Below are 21306 nucleotides of genomic sequence, written 5' to 3'. Positions count from 1 at the left end.
CCACAGGATCTCTGCTCGATTTGCTTCTCAGGTGGTGCAGCGGGGTAAAGGAGAAACCCCCGCGTGGATTAGAACCTGGAGGGCAGCTCGCCACGGCCGCGCTGAGCCAAGCACCATCTAAGGCACACAGACGTCGCCGTCGGGGCAGCATTTGACTCAGAATAAGTGCACAATCTGGCAACGGCCGGTGCCGTTGACCCTTGTCGCTGCAGGCTGCCTAAAGCCCTGGGCTGGGGAAGGCAGGAAACGTGGACGGGGCCCACCGTCTTGGGGCAATCAGGAGGGTCACAGCTAAGCCTATCCAGGCTGAATGGGATACAAGGGAGCTTTCACCACGAGAAACCTCTCCTGGGACTGATGAGCACAGCCGGAAGCACAGTGTTTAGGACCTGGGAGATGGGTAAGGAAGCCGTGCTCCTCCTTTGGTAACGGGATGGCGGTGGCGGGCGTTCTCCAGCTTGGGTGTCCCATCAGTGACTCCTTTCCTCCCAGGCCCCGCTAGGCAGGACCGCCCCCTTGCCCCAGCGCCTGAGGCTGCACAAGTGGTCTCCTGACCCCAGCGAAGCCCGTGGAGCTTCTTTCCCAGGAGGCTGGAATGCGGAGGTGCAGGCTGAGCTTGTCCCTGCTGTGCTTGGGACGGAAATACAGCAAAGCTGGGGCTGGCACCTCTGTCTTGGGCCAGGAAGAAGTACCGGGGGCCGCTAACCACGCAAAAACAGGCAGGCACGCAGGGAAAAGCAGAACGCTAAGCTACGTGGCCCCAAAGAAACCTACAGAATAAGCTCCGGGCCCATGGTCCACTTCTCTGCCCCAAACCCTTGACTCCTCTTGGCAGCTCTCCCATGGCTTCCTTCAGTAGCTACCGTACCAACCCAGTAAATCCCTCTCTGTGATTTGATTTCCATTTTTTGTAACCAAAGAATCCCTAAAATGAATCAATACGACAACATGAGAAAGAAAAAAAAAAACCCTTTAGCTACAAAATAAAAGGTATTAAATTGTATATATTAGAATCCCTGAAATGAATCGATACGACAACATGAAAAAGGAAAAAAAAAACCTTTAGCTACAAAATACAAGGTATTAAATTCTATATATTAGAATCCCTGAAATGAATCGATACGACAACATGAAAAAGGAAAAAAAAAAAAACCCTTTAGCTACAAAATAAAAGGTATTAAATTGTATATATTAGAATCCCTGAAATGAATCGATACGACAACATGAAAAAGGAAAAAAAAAACCTTTAGCTACAAAATACAAGGTATTAAATTCTATATATTAGAATCCCTGAAATGAATCGATATGACAACATGAAAAAGGAAAAAAAAAACCCTTCAGCTACAAAATAAAAGGTATTAAATTGTATATATTCCATGCTTGTCATTCTGGAAAAAAAAAAAAAGGAATACATATATGAATACCACCTGGAAAGAAAACATAAAAATTCCTCCCGGTGGTTTCAGGGGTGATTATTTTCCTCTATTTTTTTCCAAATTTTCCCAGAATTGTTACGGTGCTCATAATTTTTTAAAGAAACCATTGAGCAACCCAATAAATATTTAATATTTGAGCTGTAAAACACCCTCCCCAGCACACACACACACACACACACACACACACACACACACAGACTTCCAAAATAATAGGCAGAACAGTTGATAAATAACTATATCCAGGTATCCTGGAGTTGACCCAAAGTATGTTCCTAAAAAGTTGAGGGAAAGCGGCCCCTCGAGATCTCCCATATCAGTTCTTTCATGCCTCTCATGAAAGGAAAAAACATATTGGGTTCTCCTGTTTGTTAATTGCAGTTTGTTCTTGTTTTGTTTAATTTTTTACTTATATTCGATTTAGTTAACAGATGGTGCAGTATTAGTTTCAGGGGTAGAATTGAGAGGCTCATCAGTGGCACGTAACACCCGGTGCTCATGCCATCACGTGCCCCCCTTCATGCCCGTCTCCCAGTCTCCCAGTCACCCGGTCCCCTCCCCCGTCCCCTCCAGCGACCCTGTTTGTTTCCTAGAGTTGAGCGTCTCTTATGGTTTGCCTCCCTCTCTGTTTTCATCTTATTTTATTTTTCCTTCCCTTCCCCTATTCACCTGTTCATCTGCTTTGTTTCTTAAATTCCACATATGAGTGAAATCACATGGTATTTCTCCTTCTCTGACTTTTTCCACTCAGCACGATACCGTCTAGTTCCATCCATGTCATCGCAAAGGGCAAGATTTCACTCTCCTTGACGGCTGAGTAATACCCCACGGCACGCGTATACACCACCTCTCTTTACCCATTCATCTGCCGATGGACATCTTGGGCTCTCTCCGTATTTTGGCTATTGTGGACACCGTGTTAACTGCAGGTGTGTTTTTCACGGCAGTTTCTCCTCCAGTGTGGACCCAGCACCAGGGCACCCAAAAAGCTCAAACGCTCGAGCCATGGAACCCAGAGAAGTGCTCACCCTGAATTCACGGAGAACCTGTGAGCGGGACACAGTTCCTGAACCTCTCCCCAGTCTGACCACCCCAGTTTTGACCAACCGCTTGACTTTCCTGTGCTGCTCAGCCTCCCCTAGCTTTGGGAATGGATCTTGCCATCACCCTCTCAGGCCCCACGACCCCATAACCAGGCAGAGTCCTGGTGCTGCAGAACGTTGGTGCTTCAGGGCATCACATAGGTGCAAAGGGCCGCGGGCGGCCCAGCTAGTCTAGATTCGGCTCTTTGAGGTCATGTAGGGGGGAGGCTAGATGCTTGGCAATGAGTGTGGCTTCAGAGTTGTCCTCTCGTGGTCTCCCCTGGACACTGTTCAAGGAGGGAGCTATCTATCGTGTCTGGAGCTACTAACTCCCCACCTTGGAGACGTCACAGACACCTGCCCAGGAACGTCCGCAGAGTCCTTACCTCCGGAGGGCGTGCCAGCGACTCTCCTAAGGAATTTAACCCACTCCTCCATTTCCGCCTGAGAGCTGGCCATGAGGACATAGGAGTCCTGTCCTGTGCGACTCTGGTCCCATGAGGCTGGAGGAAGAAGTAATACTAATGAAGGTCTTCGAGTGGCAAGCGGCCCAAGGGAAGCAAAGGGAAACTAACCCTCAGCTGCTTCCTTGGTTCAATTAAACAAGCAGGCACACGACACAAAGGCATTATCTGCTCATCCTCAAGGGAACCAAAACTCTAATTCCGTAGATAAATCATTGAGCACCGCTGGTTTGCAATTGGGATGCCCTGGGCTGCGATGTGCTCCTGTGGGGGAGAGAAGCCATTTCCTGCCAGAAAGGAAGAGGAGTTCACGGGGCAGCGTCAGTGGTAGAGGGGACAGGCTCAGCCCACACGAGTTTGAAGCTCGGAGCCCATCCCACCTTCACAGAGAGTTTCCCAAGCTACTCATGAGCTCAGCTGTTGGGGTGGGCATGTAATAGCAACTCAGGAAGGAGGGACGAGGAGCACCAGTGTGCCCTTCTCACAAAATCAGTGCTTCCTTATTCAGAATTTCTACTCTCCTACCTGCACGAGACGTTGTGAAAAGGAAGGTTCTCAAGACGTAGTTGATGGACAAACGAAGTTCGTTAGGACTTTATCATTTTCACTCTAAACCCACGATTATGGACAGACGTATGGAATGCTTCCCGGGTCTGTGTTAGCAAGTAGACAGAAAGGCGGAGGAAATGACGAGGCGGGGTGGAAGGGGAGAGGAAACCAAGAGGAAGAATGAGAGAAAGAGACAAAAAAGAAAAACCAGGACAGAAAAGGAGAAGAGCGGGGAGAAGGAAAGCATCAAGCGCAGGTCTTAGGAAGGATAAGAACACAAGAGCAACCCCTTTCAATTACGGGATTTCTATTAAATTCTATTAATTAGGGATCCCTGGGTGGCGCAGCAGTTTGGCGCCTGCCTTTGGCCCAGGGCGCGATCCTGGAGACCCGGGATCGAATCCCACATCGGGCTCCCGGTGCATGGAGCCTGCTTCTCCCTCTGCCTATGTCTCTGCGTCTCTCTCTCTCTCTCTCTCTCTCTCTCTCTCTCTATCATAAATAAATAAAAACTAAAAAAAAAATAAATTCTATTAATTAAATTCTATTAAAAGTGTCTATATAAACATCAACCCATTCTTCTCACAATGTCAGGGCCTTTCTCTCAAAAAGAGTTAGTTCCAGCACCCTAATTGTGCCCCACACTGAATTTTCTCCAAGGGCAACGAAAAACTTTCAAATTCCCTTTGGTCCGGATCTCTCGAACCTCTATTAATGTCACCACCACGTTCTTTTGAGCTCTGGAACAACCCAGTTCTGAATCTATCTTATCAAAAGGGTCATCGGCTCTTCTGACCAGAAGGGTCAGTCCATGGAGGCCCTTGACCACTCCTCAGAGCTAGGTGTTTCCAGAAGTAAAAGAGGAAGTGGAAAGCGGTCGGGGTGGAACTAAAGGATCCTGTAGCAATCACGGCGTCCCGTTGAAGTAGAATGGGCGCTAGGATCATTTCCGCGCTACAGCTAATGGAACTCAAGTCCCGAGACACAGACACCTGCCCGCTGGCACCCCGTAAGTTATATGGCCAAACTCAAGGCACGGCCCCTGCTCTTTCTCCCAATAGTTGCCACTGGCCCCTGCTGCTTCCAAAAATTCGCCAAATTTTGGCCAAAATTTGTCTGGCATACTTCTCCACCATGGCTGTTCTCCAGTTTCTCTGTTATCAAAAACATGCCCTTTCGGTTTACCCTGACTTCTGGGAGAGCTTTTAGTTTTGTCTCTCAATGCGGTTGAGAAAACACCCTGCTCTCAGGATGCTCCTGAAGGGCTACGGACTCACCCTTCTGGTCAAAAAAAGCCAATGACGCGATGACACGACGGCGTCTGAATCGAGTCATCGCAAAGGGTAGAGAAGGTGACGCTCCATGATATGAGATGGGTTCAAGCGGTCAAAACCAGAGGGAATTTGAAAATCTTCCCTAAACATCAACTAATGGGATATCCACTCTATTTGAAATGGTAAGTGGCCGCCACTGTCCCTACGTCAATCAGGGTTTTTTTTTTTGCTCTTTCTTCCCATTTAATTATTCCATTGTGCTTAGTCCATCATAAGCCTCCCCTAGCTTCGGGCATGGATCTTGCCATCACCCTCTCAGGCCCCACGACCCCATAACCGGGCAGAGTCCTGGTTCCCCATTAGACTAAGAGCACACGAGCTTGTTCTTTGCTGGATTCCCAGTCCCTGTCACAGGGCCTGGCTCATATAGCAGGTACTCAATGAATCTGTTGTGACATCTCACAAGGCGAGATGAGAATTAAATGCAACAAGAGGAAGAATGCTCGGTATCCCTGATGACTTCCTTGGGGTGGAAGGAGAACCGGTGGCGATTGTGTGAGAAGTAGGCAGGGAGAGGGAAGCGTGTCCTGCATTCCTGCCCGCCCCAAAACGCAGTGTGACTCCCGTGGAAGTCTTCTCCCTGGCTCTCGTGCACCCAATGCCGGTGGTCACAGAGGCCCCGGTTAGGAAGAGCGTGACAAGAAAGGAACTGAAACGTCTCTGCACCGTGAATACAGAGGCTTGCCTCATTCTAAGTTGGGTGAAGACTTGACAATGATGCCTTTAGGGAACCTTCAGGAAAGTGGCTCCCACCTGACTACCACTGCTTTAGGGTTGTTTGTTCTTATGAGACGTGTGTGCCCACGTGCACGCAATGCACCTGCACACCCAGGAGACCGCAGCAGGTGTGAGTGATGATGAGAGGATAAACCTTCGTCCTGCGTAACATAGCAATCCTCACGGGTCCACGGGGAGTCAGCAGCCAGAGCGCCCAGTAGGGTCAGCCTCGATGGAAAGCTCAGGCTCTGGGACGCGTGTTACCATGGACGCTTGCATCCCATGAACCGGGAGAGGGGTCCTAGGACTGGAAGAATCTTGGGGGAAAGAAGTGGGGCTTTCTCAGAGAGGAGACACTAAAAAAATAAACTCTTTCTTTGGGGGTGGGGAGAGAGATGGACAGACCCTTAGATGAAAAACAAACAAACACACAAACCAAAAAAAAAAAAAAAAAAAAACAAAGGAGTGCCCATCATGAAGGAGGCCACCTGGGAAGAGCCGAACTTTAAAAAAATTTTTTTAAATTGTTTTTCTTTGTTTTCTATAGTAGTAGCCAGTTTTAGGATTGATTTCTACATTATACTTTCCTCTAGTGATCCCCAAATGTCAAGCGCTTGCTACATGGCACTAGCGACATGTCAGTCACTACACCAGGTGGCCCCAATATGTTTCTTCCTTTAATCCTCACTGTCATCCTCGTTGTGCCCATTTCACAGATGAAGAAACAGTGGCAGGAAGAAACGAAATCACGTGCTCACAGTTACGCAAATACAAGGTGGCAGGGCCCGGGTCGGAGCAGGGCGGGCGAACTCTGCAGCGGGGTCACCTGTCAGGTGCGGCCACCTTGTGGGAGTGTTAGGGAGGGGGCCCGGGGCCCCCCGGCTGCACCCCCCACCCAGCAGCCCCCAAGGTCCTGAGCAGGCCGGGGCCAGGAGATGAGCCAGAGACCTGGAGCAGGACGCCCGCAAACACAAACGTCCCTCGAGACGGAGCAGGACAGTCCCCTGGCCCCAGGAGCACTTGAGAAGGGGGCGTTCACCTGGGCAGCAGCACCCGCGTGCGGGCGGCCCTAGCCCCGTGGCAGAGGCGTCCCAGTGCCTGACCGCTGTCATTCAACCGCAATGACTCAGCCGCGCTGGTCACAGGCCACCTCCGACCCCGGAGATGGCGACATGTCACCGCATTCGTCTCCACGCACCGCTCAGCCTCAAAACTGCGCTGCCTGCGGCGGGCGGGCCGGGACGCCTTTGGGAGCCCAGGCCGAGTCCGCGGCATCCCTGGCTCCGCGCCCCTGAGTCTCCCAGCTCGGGATCCCACAGGGCCTCCGTCCCCACACGTGCTGCCTACCTGGGATGACTTCGAAGACAAACTTCCCTGCCTCCTCTGGGTTGGTGGCGATCTCCTTGATCGTGCCTCCTGGTAGGTACAGGCAGCCCTGAAAGGTCAAAGTTCAGCCCCATGAGACCAGCAGCACTCCTGTCACCTAAAGTTACGTTGAGGGACAGACGGGAGAAGGATGGGCTGGGACGCGGGAGCCACCCAAGGACACGCCAGGCGCCTGGAGCGAAAACAAGGCCCTGACGGAGGGCCAAGGGGACGGGCCGGTGCTGGTGTCTGTCCGATGACCGGTCTCCTGGCCGCTGCCATCCCATCCTCATAAGCAGCGTGGAGCCGGGCATGCCCCGGGCTCCCACCAGCTGGTCAGGCGGGCCCTCCAGTGCCGGCTGCCTGGGCCCCGGGGACTGAACCACGGGCGGCACCGATCCAGAGGCCGACGACTTGGCAGCAGCCCGAGCTGCAAGAGCACATCCCAGGGTCTGGCCCTGGGCCCAGCACGCAGGATACGCGCCCATCTGGTCCCGCAGTGCTCCTTCCAGCATGTGTGGCCCCGTGCACCTAGCAGTGGGGGGACCAGGGGGCCTACGTCCCCCGATGTCATGGGGCTGGGGAGGGACGGATGGGAACCGACCCCGGCGGGAGTTAAAGCTGACGGGGCAGGGACCCAGCAGCTTAGTGTCCCCTGGGAATGGGGACGAGGATCACGGATGCTCAAGGCCAGTGAGGGTGAACGCAGGATGGAGGAACAGGGCCTCCCGCAGGGCTCAGCTGGCGGCCTCACCATGCAGGGCACCCTGCGGCAGGTGGCATCTCCCCAGGTGCCTGCCCAGCATCTCCCCAGGTCTCCGCCCGGCATCTCTCCAGCTGCCCACCTGGCATCTCCCCAGGCCCCTGCCTGGCATCTCCCCTGGTCCCAGCCCGGCATCTCCTCAGGCCCCCGCCCGTCATCTCCCCAGGCTCCCACCTGGCATCTCCCCAGGTGCCCACCACATCCCCCTAGGTCCCCACGGCCACTGCGTCCTCTAGTCACAGATGAGAAGGCCAGTCCTGCGGCGACTGCACCACGGGACGTGGCTCCTTTGTGCCCCCTCAGTCTCTATCAATGGCCAGGGTAGACAGCGGCAGGTTCCAGCTGCGTGAGGGCAGGGGTCCCGGGGCAGAGTGGCCGCGAGGAGCACGGGCACCAGAACCTCCACTAACGTCGAAAACAGAGGGCGGCCTTGGAAACTCCCTGAGCAAACAAAACCAGTGCAGCCAGACCCAGCAGGGCATTGCTTACTTTGCAAGGCTGAGGTGACCCGGATCATTTCTTGCTTATGCCTCTGGAAGTCATGGGCAGAACTTGAACTGCAATCACTGACCAGTTTCCTATCATTTAAGGAAATGCTGGAGCCGGGGCCGGGGTGGGGGGCGGGGGGAGAGGCAGAGGGAGAGGGAGAGAGGGCATCTCCAGCGGACCCTGCCCTGCGTGGGGCTCGATCTTACGGCCCCGCGGTCCTGACCTGAACTGACCTCAAGGGTTGGGCGTTTACCGAAGTCACCCGGGCGACCCTAAGGAAATGCTAACATGATAACTAACTATTCACCTTAAAGAATGAACAGCCAGTGCTCTCTCTCTCTCGCTTAAAAGGCTGCTTCGTAACAAGCTATCCCTGAGCCTCATTCCCCGTCGCAGTGTGAGGGCTTCCGGTTTGCACCCTTTCTGCTGCATGCACAAATTTTTTTTTGTTTGTTTTTGCCGGCTACTACCTCCGGGATTCACTGGTTTTACTTCTGTTATTTCTGAACTTTTGAGAGCATAAGGGCCAGAGCCTTAATGAACTCTCAGGTCAGCTCAGGAGCCTGAAGGGAATACATGCTTCTTGAGAGTCTAGAGAGAAAAATGTCTAAGACTGAGTGAGAAAAAAGAGTGGAAGCAAAAGAGGAAAAGGCAGAGGAAGGGGGGACAGAGGGGAAGTGGAAAGGAAGGGGGAGGGACAAAGGGGAAAATATCTGTTTATAAAATATCTGCACTTTTCTACATTTCTCCAATTTTATTGCTTGAGAATAACCTCCACCTGCATGGTCCTCATCATGTCCAAGTAATATCAGTGTCCTCGGGGGACGGGGCGGGGGGGGGGAGCGGAAATGCCCTCGAGACTGTGCAGCTGGGCTACTTTGCATGACTTACGGCCCTGAAATAAAAAGCCATGTTATTTTTAGACAAGGAGGAGCAGTGCCGGGCAAAAGAAAAGAATAATTTCAGAGGCACCTGCCTCTTCCCAATTGACCTGTTGTTTGATAGGCCTAAACCACTTTCATCCAAAAACAGTAAAAATAAAATACCGAGCTCCTAAGTACCGTGAACCGAGCAGTCTCGAGGAGCCGGGCCCTGGCTCCGCGCCCTGAGCACGCTGGCACGTCGAGCCTGGGCGAGGGCGCAGGCAGGGGCCAGGGAGGTTAGGTGGCTGGCCCAAGGCCACGGCGCCCGGTGGAGGAAGGCTGCGATCCCAGCCCCAGTCAGTGGGACTTGGACGTACCCCAGGAGAGGACGGCACCCTCAGGTGACTCGCCAAGCGGCCGACCGTACGCCCTTCAAGGGCCTTGAGCATCGTGAGGGCGGCCAGCAGTGGGGGGTCCTGCACAGGGCCGGGGAGGATGTCCCCGTGTCCCACCGGGCAGGTGACTGGGTGCACTGTGAGCAAGGGTGCAACGGGGGGACGCGCAGGCTGCGGGCCTCCAGCCCCCTGCGGCCAGGTCGGGCCCACGGCCTCGCAGGGACTGGGGCCCACCCGCGGCCGCTCGCCAGGCTGAACCGTCACAGTTTCAAGGGACACGGTGAGCCAGTCGTCGAGCACGGTCGTCATCACGCGCTAAGTCGTCTACGCTTATGAGGAAACCGTTTTGTATAAAAAATAAAGGGGAGGATACTCGTGGCCCCCAGTTAGCGAGTGTATTTTACTATTATTCCTGTTCGTGTACGTGGTGGTGTACATCTGCTCTGGGTGGTACAAAAAATGCTCCAAGACCTTGTGCTGGGCGCCTCTCTTGCCCGCTCTGCGCTCAGCGGCGGCCCCAACCGTAGGGACTCACGGCCGCTCACAGCCACGGCCTGCCCCCGCCACAGACCGCGGCCACCCGGCCACCCGGCCACCGCGGCCAGGCCCCCGGAGGCAGGGACACGCCACAGGGCCCGATGACACTGGGACTGGCCAGAGCCTCGCTGCTGCGGGGACGCCAGCACGTTGGCCGAGCTTCTGTTTGGAACGATTGCCCTGATGAAGAACCTTCTGGAAGGAGCTACATCAGGCCCACTGAGCCCCAGGCCGCCAGAGCCGGGCCCCTCGCGGAGACCTGGGGGACATGCGGGCGCCCCGGGAGGCAGGCACAGGCGTCCCCCAGAGGGGCCCCTTAATCGACTGCACCCTTCTCCTCTGTCGGACATTAGGCTCACAGTTCTCCATTACTGACAGCACCGCACCTATCTTCTTTCTTTTGGATCATTTCCTAAAACCAAAATGACTCGATGTAAGCCTATGATATATATATATATATATATATTTTTTTTTTTTTTTTGGCTCTTGGAAATCTGGCCAATGGCTTTCTAGAAAGTTTGCACCAGCTCATATGCATATCATCAGCGTACACGAGGGCCTTTTTCACCTGATTGCTCCAAGATTACTGGGGTTTCTGTTTGAGATTGTTGTTTTTTTTTTTAAGAGATAGAATATATGGGCATGTTCTTTTTTTTTTTTTTAAGATTTTATTTATTTATTCATGAGAGACCCAGAGAGAGAGGCAGAGACACAGCAGAGGGAGAAGCAGGCTCCATGCAGGAAGCCTGATGTGGGACTCGATCCCAGGACCGCGGGGTCACACCCTGAGCTGAAAAGCAGATGCTCAACCACTGAACCCCGCAGGTGTCCCTAAATTTTTTTATATACATGTGTTGGTTATTACATTTCTTGGTAGATTGTCCACTTGTGTCATTTGCTCACTTTTCTATTGAGCTATTTGGACATTTTTTAAAAATAGGTTTGACTACGTTAAATATTAAGTATATTTGTTTACCACATGCATACATATATAATATTTTCTTCCTTATTATTTGCCTTTTCACTTTGTGATGTTGGTTTTTAAGATACAGTTATTTTTATTCATGCAATTAAATTAGCCTTTCCCTTGTGCTATTTTTGTTGCTTATCCTATGCTTGAAAAACACCTGCCTTCCAAAGATTATGCAAATAACTGCATTTTCTTCTAGGTCTTTTATGAACTCATTTTTTTTTTAACATTGAAGTTTTCAGTCCATCCAGAATCATGAATGGTGTGAAACAGAGCCTAGAAACATGCCTTTATTTTTTTTCCCAAGAATTTAGCTCAACTTTCATCTCATTTCTAGATCTTTCTCTCTGAATCCCAAAACAATATTAAATGATAGCATAAAAAAGTGCTTTGTTTTTAACAGATTTTTTTCATCTTAATGAAAGAATTGTTGATATAGAAGTCTATGAGAAAAAAAAAGAAGTCTATGAGAATGTCCACTTAATTCTTATTCATAATATAAAAATATCAACCCAAATTTTCAACTAATTAGTTAAATAAATTATAGAGTGTCCATACAGTGGATTATTCTGCAACCATTAAGAATTACATTGTAAAAGAATATTTAATTATAATAATAATAATAATTCATGGCTTATTGTTAACTTTTTAATTAAAGAATATTATTATACTAATTTGCATTTAGAATAGACTGGTTTCTAAATGTATATGTATAGAAAGGACTGGAAAAAGCGAGAATTTAGGTGACCATTTCTTACTAATGGGATCATTTTCATTTTCTGCTTTGTGCTCATCCTCATCTTCCAAATTTCCTACCATGCACACATATAGCTTTTGTAATCAAAGTATCCATAGCTAAAGGCAGTAAAATCATCTTTCTAATACATTATCATTTTATCTCTAAAAACTTTTTTAAAAACTTTTTATACCTAAAATGAGTATTGGATTTTATCAAGTGCTTTTTCAGCCACAATTTTTCCTTATCTGACTTATTGATCTCAACCTATTGATATTCTATTCATAGATTCCCTTAAAAACAACAACAACAACAACAACAACAACAACAACAACAACACAGGGCAGCCCGGGTGGCTCAGCGGTTTAGCGCTTCTTTCAGCTCAGGGTGTGACCCTGGGGTCCCGGGATCGAGTCCCACATCGGGCTCCCTGCATGGAGCCTGCTTCTCCATCTGCCTGTGTCTTTGCCTCTCTCTCTCTCTCTCTCTCTCTCTTTTTCTCATGAATAAATAAATAAAATCTTTTAAAAATAAAATAAAAATTAAATTAAACTAAATTTAATTTAATTTAAAAAAAAAACAAAAAAAAAAAACCTAGAATAAGCTTTGCTTTATTATCCCAGGTCCCAGGCTAGTTTAACCCTGGGAAGATTTTGAGTTTCCCCCTTCAAATTCAGGGACAGAAGCTAAGACCTCCAATAATTTCTTTAACCTCTCACATTAGTTTAATGCTTTCACAAAACATTTTTTTACGCATGCTTCATATCATTCGGGCCTGTGATAAGCGCAGGCCAGGTATGATGGTCTCGTTTCACGGAAGAAGAAAGAGGGATCTAGAAAAATTAAATAATTATCTGGCCAGACAGGAGAAGAGCCAAGAAAAGAACACAAGCTTGGACATATCATACCTCTCATCGTCTACACCTCGCGGAAGCCAGCCCCACTGAGCTGTCCTTCGGGCTGACCGGGGAAGGCTAATGCGGTAGTGCCACCTCCCTCACCCTGCAGACGGGAAGATGTGCTGCGTTGGCTACTCGTGCACCAGCCACCACCACCTTAGCCTATAGCTGCTGGGCTCTGATAGGGTCTGGGTTGTTCATAAAGCAAAAGGAAGTCGGGCTACCATGTACAGGTCACTGAGCAAGAACCCCGTCTGTGGTAGGGTCGCTGGTCCTTCTCCAGCCTTTGCAGTGACAGACACTCACAGCCCTCAAGCTGGGGAGGTGCGGGCTGGTTAACCAGGTGCTGGTCATGTGTCACGGAGCCCCAAGCTGATGCTCACAGATAACTGTCCTCTTCCAAAATGACTGTACTCTTTCTTTACATACCCTGCCACCCACCCTCAGTATCCTCACCCTTCTCGGGGCCTTTTCTCTGGATCCAGGAGGTTCTAGACTCTGTCTTCCCTAATAAGTTCCCTCTGGCCAAGCTCACTCTTGCACCTCCACCGATAGGAGCTCTAGATGGGGTGGCCCGTCGTCCTGGTTGCTCCAGGACAGGGTAACTGTTAATAGCACCCCCCTTCACTTTCAGGCGCCGTGATGGCCATGAGGACTCACTCTTCCCAGGATTTAGGGCCAAAGTGCTCTCTGGCCTCATGCATTCCCTCTGGAAATCCTGTTGTCTGTGCTTTCAGAGCATACCAGGAACCTGACGACTTTCCTCCAGCCCGCAGCCCTCGTGGCCATTCTAAGCAACATAACCTCTCCCCTAGATGACCCTCGTGCCTCTCTCCTCTGGCCCTGAGTCTCCTTTTGCCCAGCTTTTTACAGCATTAGCCGAGCGACGTCCCCTTTCTGCTCGGAGCCTTGCAATGCCTCCACAAGGCCCTCAGCACGACCCCTCGAGTCCTCGCAGCGGTCTTCGTCTTTGCTCTCTGCACTGTGACACTCGGGCCAGCCGTCCTCTCTCGGAGCCCGTCCCCTCTGCCCCTCTCCGTCCCTGGCTCTGTCCCTGGCTCTGTCTCCCTGGCACTGCGAGTGCCCAGCAGACGCGCACCACCGTCGAGCTGGGCCCTGGCCCTCCCGTCTGCCTGGGGTGCTCCTTCCCCGGATTGCCGCCCGGTGGCCACCTCTCCTCCAAAGTCATGCGACCACCCTCGGTGAGATGCTATCACCTCCTTGATCTCCCCTTGACCCATTCTTCTTTTTTTTTTTTTTAATCTCATGGAACTGGTCATTTTATTGTTTTGTTTTGTTTTGTCTGTCCTTAACAAACCACATAGTCTCCATATTTGTCCTCCTGTCTCCTTATCTTCTGAGCTCCCCACGCAGGGCCTTTTATCCGTTTGCCTCGCTGGCCGATTTCAAGTACCCAAACCACGCCTGGTACCTAAGAGACACCCAGTAAACACCGGGCCCACAAGCAGATCCATTTGCCCGAAGGCAAGTCCTCTGTCTCTGAGCCCTGGCACTCTGCGTCACCGTCTAGGCCATGTCAGGTCTAGACCATGTCACCATCAAGGCCAGGTCCCCGACCTCGGCGTCAGGGAGCCCCTCAGGGCTCACCCCCCACCTTGGAGGATGCCCCGTTCTGTCTGTGGTCAGCTGGCAGGTCTAAACCCTGGTGGAAGAGGGGGGATGCCCGCAGGTGCACCCCCCAGGAGCCCCCGCCCGGCCTACCTGCGGCTTCCCGTCCTCCTCGTCCTTGTAGTAGCAGAGCTGCTGCGCCCTCAGCACGAAGTACCTCTGCTGCCAGTTCTTCACGATGGAGCGCTGCTTCTTCAGCCAGCCCATCTTGACGGGCCTCTGCAGCGGGCTGGGGGCCGGCAGGTGCAGGGTGGCCATCTGCTCGCCGGTCATCACACTCCTGGAGCGCGCTGCGGGGGACACGCGGGCTGAGGCGGCTCAGGGGCCCGGGTGGCGGGGGGACGGAGCGGCCGGCGACAGCCCGGGGCGCCCGGCATCCTGCACCCGGCGGCGGAGCCTCCCGGGGAGGAAGTGGCCGCAGCATCTGACAAAAGGCGCTTCCTTTTTCCTGCGGGGGCGTCAGTATCCGAGAGAGAGAGACGCAGGGCCGGGGTGCGGGCAGCTGCAGGGGTCCCGGGGGTCCTGGGGGTCCGGCCGTGCAGAACGCTGCCCCCTGCTCCCCCCTCCCGGGGCCTCCCCGCAGCCCCCCCTTCCCCTGGGGCTGGGGTCGGGGTCACCCTGGGCCCTTCCCTGCACTGACCATGCAAAGACCCCAACAGAAGATGACCCTGCCCCCAAAACACAGGAGGGGAATTTGAACCCAGACCCTCCATGCACTGCACCTCTCAGTTGGCTTCTGTTGAGCACTAGAGAGCCCTGCTGTCCCTGGCCAGGTCCACAGGTCCCCTCACCTTGGGGGAGCTCCCAGCTGGGACAACTGTCTCCCTTCCTCCACCCACAGCAGCCGGTGGGCAGGCCTGGGCCCCACTGGACGGCCCTCTGCGCCCACCTGCCAGTTCTGCGGTGCCCTTCTACACAGTTCCACCACGTGGGAGCTCAGCACCCCGCTCCTGCGCTGTTGCCCCTCCACCACCACCACCACCACCGAGTGCCTGCCCTCTTCTCCCTGCTGGGAGAAGTCTCCGGCGTACAGGCCCTGTCTTCAGCTTTTGTGGGTTCCCAGAACATTCATGACACAGCCGAATGCAGCCAACTTCACTTTGACCGGTTTCTCCGACTGCTCGGAGACCAGTCCTTCCCTTCCTGGTTCTCAGGCCCTTGAGTACATTCATTACACAGCTTCTCTGAGCACCAGTTTCACCGCTTGTTAAACCAGGGTGATAACACTCCCTCCTCGGTGGAATTATTGCGGAGATGAAACAAGCTGGTGTATATAAACGTATGAAACGTGGGCACATACAACAGGTCCAAGGTAGGCGAAGGTGACTCGCTCATTTTATCAACAGGTGATGTCGCTTCCCACTACAGGGTTGGAGACCATCTCGGAGCGCCTCCTATTTCCCTCTACATTTCAAAATGTCGCTCCATCGTCAAGCTCCTTCTCTTCCTTTGTTCTTATCTTTAATGCATTGAAGCGACACCTTTTCCCATCGCTTCTGATTCCTTTCTTTCTATCTTCTTCTAGGCCTATGGTCCTCAACCTTTATTTATGCTTCTGGTATACTTTCAAATACCAGAACTTTACATGGTGTCACAGGCTAGTTGCATTCAGAGTTATCACCCTATCTGTGTGTTTTACCCGTAAGTCCTATCTTGCTGTCTGAAGAGGACTCTGCTCCCTTCGATGCTCACAAGGAGCTTATGTTCCTGTCATGAATCTTGTAGCCTGTAGTCACCCCTCAGCTCCCATCAGGGACTGGAGAGGTCATACTGTGTTGTCCACCGGGGGACGGGAATACCTAGTTCAACCTCCTGTCGGGTAGATGTCATCATAACAGTGCATGAACTCGGTTATAGTAAAAAGGAATTTGACATTTCGATGACAACATAGCAGCGTGCCTGCAGAGGGTATGCTCTATATCATGTGTCCTGGCACCCTGGTTAAGAATTTTATCTTAGATCTTGCTCCTCAGCTAACTACTGTCTTCATGATTTTCCACCTATAGCTCAAAGAACAGCCACTCTGAGGCTAGTCACGTACTCTGAGGCTGTGTACATGATCTGCAGGGATGATAGGAGGGTCTTGGCAGGAATACAACAGGAGGAAGGAATTTGAAGAACTGTGTACAGCTCTGTGTCTCTCTAGGTCAGAGACCATAACTTGTGAAAGCTCCTAACTGTCCTAGAAAGAGGGCAGATAGTAGACAGAGAAGAAAAAGAGTGGTTTGCACCCACAATCTTTGGAGAAATTGGAGGACTGGGGCATTCTGACAAGTTCATAAGGGCTCTCTTTCCTCTCAATAGCTTCAGCATAGCCAAGGCCAGCGTGACCATTCACCTAACGTGGTCTCAGACCTGGGAGGGAAGGCCACCCTCTGAACAGGGCCGTAATGAGGAACCTTCACTTGGCTTCTGGGGTGATGCCACCAAATGACTCCAGCCCAGAAAAGGAGAGAAACAAGCAGATGCTGCACGACGGTTATGAAGACTCAGGCCTCCCGAGCCCCACAGACACCCAAAGAAATTGTGAGAACCACGATGGGAGAAACTAAAGGTCTCCAAGAGCACTGAAGAAGCCGGATGGGGAAAACAGGAGCCAAAAGGACACTGTAGACTGAAGAGAATTAACTCAGCATGGAACTCGGTTGCCGGGATGTTATTCTGTGGTTAACTCTGTGAAATTTTTATGCTCTACTGTGACGAAACCGATGACAAAAACAAAATCTCCTCTAGAAACATCTGTGCATTGTGGAATGGCCTGACAAAGGCAAGAGGGGGGATGAAGATCTTATGTTCTCAGGCCTGGCCATGAGGCACTTGGATGCCCTTGTGACCGGTAGGCAACCACTTGCTCTGCCTGCGTACGGTCAAGGCCTCGAGTAACCACCTTTTGTATTCCAGAAGTGATACCTTTCACGCATACATCCGCCCAGTGCTTCTTGAGTATTTGTTCTCATCCTCGCTGTGGGTGGTCTGACTATACACACTGGGCCAAGTTGGTGTATGGATAGCTCAGTACAAGCCTCCATGCTGCTAGAATCCGCCCCAAACACTGGGGAGGTGACAGCTGGGCCTCCAGTGAGCCAGTGACTAAGCAGGGGAGCTTTCTGTCCCACATCAGAAGCATCTCCCACCTTGGCCTTCAGCTCTGCTCATCAGTCAGGCCTATCATGAGACGATTCAAATAAGCAGGGAAGGAAGCCTGGTGGGCTTTGAGTGTGACTTGTTTTTGGCTAAGTTTCCTTATTAGTTCCTTTGAACAGTCTCTCTTCTTTGTGGGTGTGGCTTGTTCCCACATAAAGTAAACAAAGAGATCTGTTACTATTAATGGAGCTGTTTCTCATAATGAAAATAATAACTGTGATAAGCTTCACTTGTGAGCCAGTCACTGTACACTTGAGTGCATGCTCCCAGCCCTGTGGGAAGGAGATCTGAGCCAGGCTGTGGGCTGGAGAGGGGGCTGCAGGCAGACCAGGCAAGGCAGGAAGTCAGAAGGCAGTTGCTAAGCATTTATAGAACACTCTGGGGAAGTGGGAAGTGAGGGCCTCAGTACAGTCAGAACCCCCCCTTACTTTCGTAGAGAGAGGAAGAAGAAGCCCTAGCACTTGTGCTGTCCAAAGCAGTAGCCCTTGCTGTGAGGGGCTATGTCCACGTCGATGCATTAAAATATATCAAATGTAGTCCTTCAGTCACACCCACGGCATCTGAAGTCCTCAGGAGCCCTTTGTGGCTCATGGCCACAGTACTGGACAGTGCAGATAGAGAACATTTCCATCATCACAGAAATTTCTGCTGGTCAGCACTTCCTGGAATCTGAGTCTTATCATCACTAAGCATGAGACAAAGATGGATGGTAAATGGTGGGGCAGCATGTCATCCAATAGAAAATCAAGCTAGAGGTCCCTGAGAAGAAGTGGCTTCGGGAGGCCGAGTGAGAAACACAGCCTCGATCCGAGAAGTGATATGGAGCCAGTTCACATACCTTGGCAAGGGAGGCCCATGAGAAAATACGGATGAGTTCCATAATAGTACTGTGTGTGCTGAGCTTTAGTCTGCAGTATGGAGGGCCCCAGAAAGAAAAGAAGAGAAATGGAAGAAGTGCCACATGCCCAGGGGATGCTGTTTCTGCAGTAGAAGTAGAAGTAGCTACTCTCTGCCCCAAGCTGGAGCAACAGAAAATTCTAGACAGAAGTATCAATAGAGAAGTTAGCTTGGGAAGCATTATCACTTCCTTTCTTCATCTTACCATCTTCTGACCCCTAACCCCCAAAATAATCCATCACAAAATCTTCTAGGGTCTACTTTTGAGATATTTCTTTTATCTGCTCTCAATTCTGCTTCAGTTTAGATTCTATTCTAGATGGCTCCACATATGTGGGTGAGATGCTAATAGTTCACCCAAAGCTGGGTATTTTCTCAATATGTTGATACGAGCAGTGCATTAGTCTGGGAACCATGTTTAAATGGATTTGAAAAGGAGAAGAGGGGCCCCTGGGTGGCTCAACGATTGAGCATCTGCCCTCAGCTCAGGTTGTGATCCCAAGAGTCTTGGGATCGTGTCCTGCATTGGGCTTCCCGCAGGGAGCCTGCTTCTCCCTCTGCCTGTGTCTCTGCCTCTCTCTTTGTGTCTCTCATGAATAAATAAATAAAATCTTTAAAAAAAAAAAAGAAAAGAAAAGGAGTAGAAATTATATGCTTCACCTGCAGAAACCCTCTTCTAAGCTACAGACCCATCCGTCCAACTGTCTATAAATACTTCGATGGAATCTCTAGGTCACCATATTGTTAGTGAAAGTACCACCTTGCCCTGCCCACCTCACCGTTCCCTTCGCCTTACACCCACAAACGCACCCAAACCCACTTCACCTCCACTGGTCTCCATGATGTGCTGTGAGCCATGTCTTCCCAGCCAACCCACCAAAGCAGAAAGCCGCCCCCCTCCACAGTCACCACAATCAACAACGCTCTCTCAGACTCAGCCGTCCTCTCTACACACCCACCTCCCTGCTTTTGTAGGCCCTTCTATCCTCCCCCTGGATTCCCACAGTAGTTCTCTGATGCATCTCTTCTCCTACCAGTGTCACCTCCGGTCCGTGGGTGACATTGTCTACGACGAGGTCCTTCTAAAACACAAATCTGATCAGGTTACTCTCTTGCCTAAAGCCTCCCATGATCCTCCGGCACCTTCATCACTAACAGATGCAGGCTAAACTCCCTCCCAGGGGTTCCCTTCAGTGCTTCCCACCCCTTCTCCCCAGGCCTACTGCTTCCTCAGGGCAGCACGCTATTGTCTCCGCTGGAATGTTCTCCCCACCCATCCCCACCCACCTCCAATTTGACCTCTTGGAAAGCCTTTGCTTATCCTTCAAGGCTCACTTCAAGCCATATCTCCCATGAGAAGCCGGACTGCCAGAAGCCAGAGCCCACCCTGGGCTCTGTTCCCTCTAACGGGGGACATGTCCATCAAAGCACTTCCCATCCTGCCTGGTCCTTTCTCTTACTCTGTCTTCCCTTTCCACATGTGCTCTAAAAAGAAAAAGGGGCTCAGCCTTTGGCCTTGCTCATCCGTATAGCCCCAGAAGCCTGAAAGAGAAGGCACAGGCTTCTACATATGTAGCCGTGGGTGAGTCATGTTCTATCTCTGAGGGTTGGCTTCCTCCTCCATAAAGTTGTGATAATGATATGTGCTTTGCAGGCAGCTGGTCTATACAAATGAATAATGATAACTGGGCAGGCCCAGGTGAAGGCTATTATTACTAAAACGGACTCAATTTTATGTTTGATGAGAGAAAAGACAGGAGAGATGAGAGAGAGAGAAGGGATGAAAGGAGGGAGAGGAAGGGAGAAAAAGAAAAAGAGAAGATTGACTGGACATTGTGCAACATTCCAGGTGCCAATCCAGAGGCCTAGTTGGGATGTGGAGTGGAGAAGGACGGAACAGGAGAGGCAGTTGTGAGGGGAACCACCTGACAGGGAGGAGAGGGAGGCAAAGACCTGTGTGAGCCCGGGGCCACCTCGGGTACGGTAGCCTTCTCCATCTGTCCGTTTGCTCTACCTTGGCTGAGCGCACAGTGTGTACAGGACCCGTGTCAGGGGTCGGGATATAAGATCAACTAGACACAACTCCGTCCCCAAATAGCTCATGGATCCGGGACACTTGTTTGTAAGGGCCAGAGAGGAGGTCAGAGGACAAAGTGGGTTTGAACAGGCAGGGGAATCCAGTCCTGGACCCCGTTAGATGTCAAGCTGGACCAAGAGCTGTAGACTTCACGAGAGCTCTGGTGTTGACGAGTGGGATTTGGGAATTAAGAAAGAGATCAGAGGGATGCTTGGGTGGCTCCGGGGTTGAGCATGTGCCTTTGGTTCAGGTCATGATCCCTGGGTCCTGGGATCAAGTCCCATATCAGGCTCCCCACAGGGAGCTTACTTCTCCCTCTGCCTGTGTCTCTCATGAGTAAGTAAATAAAATCTTTTAAAAAAGAAAGAAAGAAAGGTAGATAGATAGAAATCAAAGCGAAAGGTGCAAGGGAAAGCCAGGGTATTGGAGTGACGTGAAAACCTCAGATCTGAAAAGTAACACAACAGATGTGCAGAAACCAAAGAAAAACCTGGGCGCACGGGACAGCAGCACAAGGGGAAGCAATTTTGACTTGAGGCTATGGAGATAAACTGAGATAGGAGATGAAGACATTAACTGTTCTCCTTGGCACTTTAGAGAGAGCTTGCAGCAGGTCTAAACATGGGGGAAAGGAAGTGTAGCAAGAAAATCCATTATCACCATGAGTTTGGGGCTGGAGCAGGCAGGGGCTGCCGCCTAGAAGGGCAAAATCAGAGGGATAAGGCTGTCATCCTGGGTCAAGCAGAGCCCCAGGGCCGGTTCTGGCCCATTCCACATCCCTGGGCCAGGAGCTGTCCTTGGGAGCACGTGGTCCTTTGAGTGGAGAAATAGGTTCCTCTGCCTCTGGATGGGTGGAGGCAGCCACACACCAGGATAACAGCGGTGATGAGAGGAGCCCCAGGGGTTTCAGCCCTACTCTCCCTTTCTGCCAAGGCCCCGTGCAGTGCACACTCCTGCAGCCTC

General features: G+C 51.4%; 1 protein-coding gene across 1 annotated transcript in view; it reads right to left on the bottom strand.

Moving 5' to 3' along the window:
• Positions 1-21306, bottom strand: part of ARHGAP25 (Rho GTPase activating protein 25) — an 88173-nt gene that overhangs the window by 33581 nt on the left and 33286 nt on the right. Inside the window, exons 2-4 of the mRNA XM_055329248.1 lie at positions 14319-14515; positions 6927-7014; positions 2902-3018 (exon numbers count right to left, since the gene is read on the bottom strand). Of these exons, the coding sequence (XP_055185223.1) occupies positions 2902-3018; positions 6927-7014; positions 14319-14515 (402 nt within the window). The remainder of the gene's footprint in view (positions 1-2901; positions 3019-6926; positions 7015-14318; positions 14516-21306) is intronic.

Source organism: Nyctereutes procyonoides, unplaced genomic scaffold (genome assembly GCF_905146905.1).
Source record: "Nyctereutes procyonoides isolate TBG_1078 unplaced genomic scaffold, NYPRO_anot_genome, whole genome shotgun sequence".
NCBI lineage: Eukaryota > Metazoa > Chordata > Mammalia > Carnivora > Canidae > Nyctereutes > Nyctereutes procyonoides.
The sequence above is the reverse complement of the archived record's forward strand: the minus strand, read 5'-3'. Positions and strand labels throughout refer to the sequence as shown.